The 8,577-nt window shown below is 38.8% G+C and overlaps 1 protein-coding gene across 3 annotated transcripts in view; it reads left to right on the plus strand.

Annotated features, from left to right (window-relative positions):
* Positions 1–8,514, plus strand: part of MORC3 (MORC family CW-type zinc finger 3) — a 29,925-nt gene extending 21,411 nt beyond the window's left edge. For 2 of the 3 annotated variants that reach the window (XM_068144589.1, XM_068144588.1), the window contains exons 14-17: positions 307–494; positions 1,035–1,866; positions 2,379–2,542; positions 5,683–8,514. In XM_068144589.1, coding sequence (XP_068000690.1) covers positions 307–494; positions 1,035–1,866; positions 2,379–2,542; positions 5,683–5,836 — 1,338 coding nt within the window. In that variant the 3' untranslated portion in view covers positions 5,837–8,514. Of the gene's footprint in view, positions 1–306; positions 495–1,034; positions 1,867–2,378; positions 2,543–3,678; positions 3,789–5,682 lie in introns of all 3 variants that reach the window. The other variant, XM_068144590.1, reaches the window with a different exon arrangement.
* Positions 8,515–8,577: the final 63 nt, after the last annotated feature.

Below are 8,577 nucleotides of genomic sequence, written 5' to 3' on the forward strand. Positions count from 1 at the left end.
CTTGCTGCTTTCTAATGTTTTATGTCTTAAACCAACACGAAGGAAATGCTTCACATATATCAGTAGAGTTTGAGGGGAGGGGTTTTGCAGTTGTGAAGTTAAGCAAAGATGGGCTCTGTAACATGGAGCATACTTAGCTTTTCTTAAAGTACTGAGCCTGGGTTCAAGGATATCCTTATAGTACACCAAAAAAGTGTTGGTCAGAATTTTAGGTGTTGGCAGGTAGTTAGCACAACTCCTTAAACCTACTCAGAAGAATTCACTAATGTCTGTTTCTTCTCATTCTTAACTAACATTATCTTACAGATAAGTAATGAAATGTTTTTAAAAACACCTGTTTCTTCAAGTAGAGACTTCAAAACGTTCTCAGCTGTCAGTGGAAAGGAAGCTGTTCCAAGATCACTTTTACCAGAAACATCAAATACTTCCATAAAAAGACCTATTCTTATTTTAAGTAGATCAGTATCTTCACCTCATTGTGATTCTGACAACAGGTTAGTATGCCTGTACAAAGTAGAGTTTATCTTTATTTCTGAGATTAGTAACTTGGTAATGAAAACTGTGGTGTTTGGTATAGTCTCGTCTTCAGGTGACAGCTGCTAATATTCTATGTCGCTTTAGGCAATATGATTAATGGTACCTAGAAACCTTGTGGAGTGCAAACAAGCAAAATTGGTTGGTGGTTTGTCTGTTTAGGAAAAGACTATACTGTGTTAACCACACTCTTCAGTATGTTTTACCTACCATCGGTTGGTTAAGGTGCAGGAAGGATGTTCCTGCAAGTACTAAGTCAGTCAGTCTAAAAATAATGTGTGAAGGTAATAATTTAGTGTTTGGATGTTCTGCCATTCGTTTCTACAGTAAAGGAATTTACTCTGGCTGCATGTCTTAAAATACTGTTATAAGGAGACATACCTTTCTAGTTACTGAGTGGTAGGTTTTTAATAGTACTTACAGAAACACTAAACTAACTTTGAAACACATGGCTTTGCAGTATTTGAGCAATACAATAATCACTTTGTCTTGCTTCTCAGTCTTAAACGGAGGACACCTAGTTGCGTGACGCCTGTGTCTTCAAAAAAGCCTCGATTGAATGACAAAGCATGCAACAGCCACGATGATGATGATGATGAAGATGTCATTATTTTAGAGGAGAGCAGTACTCCAAAGCCTTCAGCAGATCCTGATACTACTCCTGCAGTAAAAGCTGAATGTATTAATTTGGATCAAGAGGAGACGCAGAAAGAAAACTGCGATGCCAGAGAATCTGGCAGTGCAGCCACGCCAGAATCAAGAAGTGAACAGCTGACATCAGCAACACAGACAGAGCTCCCAAACTTAGTTGTTAAAAAGGAAGAGGTGGAAGATGACACAGATATTCCAGTTCCCAGGGCAGAGATGGAAACTGAACAGCACAGTGTTAATGATGTTTCTAAGCCATCTGTAGATCTTGAAAATGAACTGAAAAATCAGCTGCATTTAGTAAACAAAGAAAAAGAAAGGTACCAAAACAAATGTGAAGTATTAACCAAACAAGTAGAAACACTGGAAGAGAGGATTGTGGAAATGAATAACAAATATGTAAAAAAAGAAATGTGCCATCAGTCAACTGAGACAGTTTCCTTTGAAGAAGAAAATGTTCATGAAAAAAGCTTGGCCGAAGTGACCATTCGCTATGAGCAGGCCTTAGAAGAAATAGCAAAATTGAAGGAACAATGCAATACCCTCCAGAACCTGAAAACTGAATGCAGCAGGTGTGCTGATGGTGAGAGTAAGAGCGAGGTAGATGAAATTGCTGTGCAACTGGACGATGTTTTCAGGCAGCTGGACAAGTGCAGCATTGAAAGAGACAGATACAAAAGTGAGGTAAGTTTGTTAAAACAGTGACAATCCCTCCAATTAAAAGTCAGTGGGTTTTTAATGCGTGTTTCCTAGCGGCTTTAGCACACGTGCTGTATAGTTCAGTGCACTAATTAATCAAGCCACCGAAAAGGAGGAAGAAACGCTAAACTACCCTAGGAGCTTTTGGGGTTTTTTTTGCTTCCATAGACAGAAATAAGCAAACTTGAGAGAGACTGCAGGGCTCTGAATGTCTGACTACAACAGAATTGCAGAATTACTTGCATAGGAGAAGACCTTTTAGATCATCTAGTCCAACACTGAAAGACTGAGCAGGTTTAGAGGGACCACAGCCATACTGGTTCAGCTGACAGATGGTCATTTTAAAGCAGCTTGTCTAGGTTGTCCTACCTTTAAAATCTCACTGAAAATGAAAAGCAGTCAACAAAGTTAAATTATTCAAATCTGTGTAAGTTGTCTTATCTCAATCCACCACAATTTTATTTGATAGATAAAATTAACTTTTATTCACTTGACAGATTGAACTCCTAGAAGTGGAAAAAAATCAACTTGCCTGTCAGTGTGAAGAGCTCAAAGCGGAAATCGCACAGTTAAAAGCTTCAATTCCCCAGGCAGTAGCACGTGCAAATGATTCTACCACCAGTAATGTAGAAGAATCTGTAAATTTTTCTGATGGAGAAAGGTACCAATTTTGCTCTTCCTAGATTGTTTCAAGCAAGATTTTTAGCTGGCTGATTGTATCTGAAATGTCTTGATGAAGGTCAAGCGTGATAATCGTATAATCAAGTGTGATGTTTGCTGTTGTTTTCAACTCACTCCTAACTCAGAAACATGTTTTAAAGACATTGAATTTATGTATTTATTTGTTTTTAATGATTTAGGGTTTTTTTTTAGCAGGGTTGGACATTGTACAATAGAATGCTACACTGACAGCTCTTAAAATACTGAAAAATGTCCAAATTTCTAGACATGACTTTCAGATCAAGGAGAGAGAGAGGGGATGCAGGAAAGAGGCTGATCATTAGCCTGTGCTGTGTAGATTATCTTCACTTATATTCTGTTTTTCTTTCTTAGATCAGTAGTACTCTATGGAAAAGAATTTGGGTTTGGTTTTGAAACTTACGGTTCCTGTAAGAACTTCTTGCTGCAGACTATTCCTATGGAACTAAGTTGTGGCCAGAGTGTATATTTGAACTAACCAAGGGTTTAAACTTTACAACTAGAGAGCTTGCAGCTCTTAAGGTAAAAGAGCAAATGCACCAAAAAAGTTCACATACTAGATGGAAGCAGGGATGAGCAGTCCAGCAGGAATATAGGCACACTCTCTGGCCATGTAGGATGGATCTGAAGGGCAGAACTCAGCTGGAGTTATAACAGGCAAGGCCTGATGAAGGACAACCAGAAGACCTTCTGTAAGCACAGTAGCAGCAGCTACTAAAAAAATGGGAGCCTGCTGCTCAGTGGAGCAGATGCTTGGTAGCACAGAACATGAGATATGAGAGGCACAACTTACTGTGGTACTGAGTATCCTCACTACTTTTTTATATTTTGATTATTTTTTTTTTTTTACTGGTGAGTTGTGGCTCCTACATCCCAGAGCCAAGTGGTAATCTTGGTGAGGGAAGTGTTCATTACCTGTAATAAAAAGTGACTGAATAAAGGGACCATTTAAGCAAAGGCTATGGAACCAGGTGAGCTTTATCAGAGGAAGCTGGCTAATTGATGAAGTTGGCCTTGCAATGAATGATATCTCCAAAAGGTGGTGGCATCGATGGTTCCTGATGCCTGGAAAAAGGGAGTCATCATGTCCTTATTTAGGATGGGCAGAAAGGAAGATCTGAACTACAGGCTGGTCAGTGTAGCTTCAGTCCCTGGGAAGACCATGGAGAAATCTGCTTGGAAGCCACCTGAAAACCCTGATAGTCAAGGTAATTAGGAACAACCATCATGGATTTACTGAGGGCAAATCATGCATTTTGCAACCTCATTGCCTTTTACAGCGAGATGACCAGTTCTGTGGGCCTTCATTTTGGCAAAGTTTCCAATGTGGACTGCCATAATATCATGATAGTGAAGTTTGTGAGGTATGATTTGCATAGGTAGACTAGGAGATAGTTCTCAAAACTGGCTGGGCTGCTGAGCAATATCAAGAACAGTAAAGGTTAGTGCCTTTGTTCATGGCCTAGATGATTCCACAAAATGAACTCAGTAGATTCACAATGATGTCAAATTGGCAGGAATCATTGATATTCTGGAGGGGGGCTGTTGAGACCTTTGCAGGTTGGAGTAAAGGGCTGAAGGAAACCTCATGGGAATTCAACAAAGGCAACTGCAAAGTTCTGCACCTGTGTTGGAAATTCCCTATGCAGGTGAACAAGCTGGAGGATTGCTCATAGGAAAGCACCTTGTGGTGCTGGTGGACTAAAAGTTTAATGTGAGTCAGCAGTGCACTCTTGTGGTGGAAAAGTCCTGTCTGCTGGGCTATATGGTTGAGAATTCAGCCAGCAATTTGAGGCCAGTGGTTCTTCTCTGCTATTGGTCATTGTGAGACTAGACATGGACTGTTGTGTCCAGTTTGGGGCTCTCTGCTGCATGAATGACACTGGCATATTGGAGCAAGTCTACAGAATGGCTGTCAAGATGGGTAGAGACCTAGAGCAGCTGACATAGATGGGGAAGCTGAAGGAAATAGCCTTACAGAGTGGGTTAACTTGAAATCCTGTTGCTCTTTTCTGCTACCTAAAGAGTGTGGAAAAGATGAAACTAGTTTCTTATGAGCACAGCGACACAGCAGACACAAGCTGCAACAAGGGAAATACTGTCCAAATACTGGAGTGGGGGGGAAGTGTACATAGTGAAGGTAACCAAACTCTGCAAAAAGGACTCAGGGAGACTGTGGAATCTGTCTTTGGAGATTTTAAAAGCACAAGAAGTTTCTAGGAAACATGATCTGTTTAGCCCTGCTCTGAATGTGTGTTGGAGGGAAGGGAGAATTGGACTGGGTGACTTCCAGAGGCTGCTTGCAATCTGATTTGATTTCCCTCCCTCCCTTTCCCCCTGTGGTTCAATCTACTCTTTATCTGCCAGTGTTGAATTTTCTTCTTGGTGCATCTGACTTGTGCTTCCTAAAAGAATTAGTACATGCAGAACTTTTAAGTAACGTTACTGGGATGTGATGACGCTACGAAGACTGGCTATTGGAGATAGGGAAATGATGGTAGCAGGAAGTGCTCAAGAGAAAGGAAGAGTGATTTGGAAGCAATTCAGTCATGAGGAGAACAGAAAGGATCCAGGAAAGAAAGCAAAAAGAGGAGGCATAGCATTTTCCCTGTGCTATAACTCTTATTTCCTTTTCATATTTCACAGCCCTTGGACAAACTACTTTCTGTTGCCTTTTCTTCTTTTATTTGCATAGGAGGTAGTAGTTTGTGCTTCTAAACATATAAAAGTACCGGGTGTTAATATTTTTTTAAGGAATAAAAAGGTGGTGTGGGATAAAGGATTGTGCTAGTGCTTATTGTTAACTTTTAAATTAAAGCATTCCAAAATAATGCTGCTGTATTTTGGGAAAGGCAGAATTCAGTTGAAGCCTTAGTGTTAGTGCCAAACAAAGAGAATACATACCCCTTCAAAATCAAATCTCGAGAGGCTCAGCTTTGGAAAAACTGGTAAATTTTGAAATTACCTTGGTGCAGCTTTGAGTGGATCAGGGTGTTTATTGGTTTATGGAAGTCAGTGCAGAATATTGGTTAAATAAAGGGCTCTGTATTTTAACATAAAAATTCATTTATGTCTAATTATATCTAATTATTTTTTTCACAGCCTGAAACTGCGCTCTCTTCGAGTGAACGTTGGACAACTTCTGGCTACCATCATGCCTGATCTAGACTTGCAGCAAGTAAATTACGACATTGATGTAGTAGATGAAATTTTAGGGCAAGTTGTGGAACAAATGCATGAAATCAGTAGTACTTAATATTGTAAGATTTTAGCAAATTCTTACTTGATCTTCCACTATAACCTTTGTGTAGGTTCCAAATTGTATATACTGCTTCTTCACTTTATATATTTGACATAGTTTGATAAGTGTATATACACTACACGTTTAGATGTTCCCACAGATGCAGTGGGTGTTATTGTCACTTTGTCTTAAAGGAGCACTGTCAATATTGACCAACACTGATGTACTTAATTAAGGATTTTGCTTTTAAAATGCATTTGTAATTAAATTTGCAAATATTTTTATTATTAGGAATCTTAATACTTTTCTACAAGAGTTTTCGTTGACTTTTGCTCTTATATAAACATTAATACTTGTAATTATTTCCTCTTCTACAATCTAAGTAGTGGAATATATTAAAAAATGCAAAAAAAGAACCTTCCTTGATTTCCTTCTCAGAACGGACTAGTGGTGGTCTTGTATACTACAGTATTGTTTCATTGCTATCAGCAATGCTGTATGTGGCATTAATGGGATAAAAGTGTAACTAGTTAATGAAAGCTTTGGCCACATGGGTAGTATTTGTGTTCTACTAAAAAAAAAGGAAGAAAAACTCTTTAAGGGTTCTTATCTTGAAAACTTAGATCTTTGACTCCCTTCTGGATTTCTTTGTCACTGAAGAATGTTATCTGTACCATAGTTTTGCAGCATAAACAATGCTAAGGTATGTGGCTAGGATATTTCAGCCTTTTCAGTGATGGAAACCATAGTCTTGTTTGTGTCCTGCCCTTGCTTATTTGATTGTTGTTTTCCTGTGTGCAAGAACCTGTCTGTATTTGAGCAGCAGAAGGATCTTCAGTACTACCTGGAGAGCGGTGAAGTAGAAAAGGACCTGGGAGTCCTAGTGGATGGCAGGTTGACCATGAGCCAGCAATGTGCTCTTGTGGCCAAGAAGGCTAATGCCATTCTGGAGTGTATTAGAAGGGGTGTGCTTAGTAGGTCCAGAGAGGTTTGCCTCTCCCTCTACTCTGCCTTGGTATTTCACTCTGAAATAGGTGATCCAGCTCTGTCTGGGGGGTTGAAATAGATGATCTTTCAGGGTCCCCTCTAGCCCCTAACATTCTGTGATTGTATTTGAACACAGTAGTGCTAGTTCAGTACCAGGACACAGCTTCAGTAGTCATACAGTTCTTGCCTATTTTTTTCTGAGTCAAAGGCAGTTTTTGGAATGGGAAGAAATGTTGTGAACTATTAGAAAGGGCACATTGGGATGGCATATCAAGGCTAGGTAGGATTCCTGAGCAACCTCTGCATAGCGTACCGCTTCTTGAGACCTGAAGGCCTTTTTTCCGGGAAGCCCAATGCTGAAGAGGATTGACACAGAGGTTCTGCAAGGTATACAAGTTTTCATATGGATTATCTCAAACAAATCAGTGCAGTATTAAACATCAAACTCTGCCTTGAAGTCTTTCATGTTGAGATGTGAAGGTGCAGAGATTTGTCTCTGAAACTTACCTTCCTACTAGAATGTGCCATGCTGAGTACAAATGAGTCAGACTACTACATCCTTGATTAACTAGTTGAAGTATTTGAAAAGGAGGCATTTCCTTACCTGTGGTGTTAACTCCGACAGGGTGAACTAAAGCTGAAAATGTCCAAATATAACTTGTTTATGCTGCGTTAGAATTTAGACAAGTTTTATTATAGGTAAGATAGGGGAGCCACTTCCCTCCCACCCTGCCCTCCTTTTGGTAAATGGTTTATAGTGACTCTTGAGCCACTCGTTCTGTGCTGTAACACTCATGCAAAAACTTCCTGGAAGAAATGATGCCTAGAACAGTAGCTGTTAAAACAGTGACAGTATTGTTAGCCGACTGCATGTTTTCCGTTCAAAGTCAACAGGAATGAGAAGAGAGGCGGCAGAGGTGATCAACCTGCCTTTTATTCTGTGGTGGCACTTGTCCTCGCAGTGATGATCAAAAAAAAGGATGCTTGCTTTTTAAAAAATGCTACAAAAATTTGGAACAAAAATAATCATGAAAAATTGTTCAGTATGTTCATTCCTAGGAAGTATCTCCCTTTTTCATTTTCATTTATTTTTTTCTTCTTGTATACCATGCATTTTTATTTTTTTTTTGGCTTTTGCACTGCTGCTGTCCTGAGTTAATTAAATTATGCTCCTTTTACTTGTAGTTCAGTCAATTTTGTTTGATGGACAGTATTTTGAGTTTTGAGATGCTATATATTCTAATATGCCAATAAAGGTAATGCAATACTGTTGTACTTTATAATGGGTAAACTGAATGTTTGATTTTGTTTTTTTTTGAAGAGGTGGCTGTAATATAATGGTATGACTTTTAAAAAGTTTCTATTTTCCATTTATGGTATGTAGTTTTCAATTTCTTAATCATTATTTATTATGTTTCATCAGGACTCTCTAGCTGAATTTCTTATAGACAACTGGTAAACCACAGCTTAAGTCTGTATTAAAACTGGCCACTTTACCCTGTACATTTACACTTTGGAGAGCAGTTGACTAATGGAAAGGGGTTTTATTTACTTGTTAAAATGTATTTTTTGTTAAAAAAAGAAAAGGAGAAAAAAAAAAAAAAGACAAAAGAAAAAATACAACTCTGAGTTTGCTGGATCAAAACTTGTATGTGATCAAATGCAATGTTTTTTGTTTATAAATAAATACTATGCAGAATGGTTAAGAGTTCTGACTGGTGTTAAATATTTGGGCCTTGCGAGAAAGACGCCTCGCTCTACTTCTGAGC

Source organism: Melanerpes formicivorus, unplaced genomic scaffold, assembly GCF_026170545.1.
Source record: "Melanerpes formicivorus ecotype bairdi unplaced genomic scaffold, bMelFor1.0.p_v2 SCAF_11, whole genome shotgun sequence".
NCBI classification, from domain to species: Eukaryota; Metazoa; Chordata; class Aves; order Piciformes; family Picidae; genus Melanerpes; species Melanerpes formicivorus.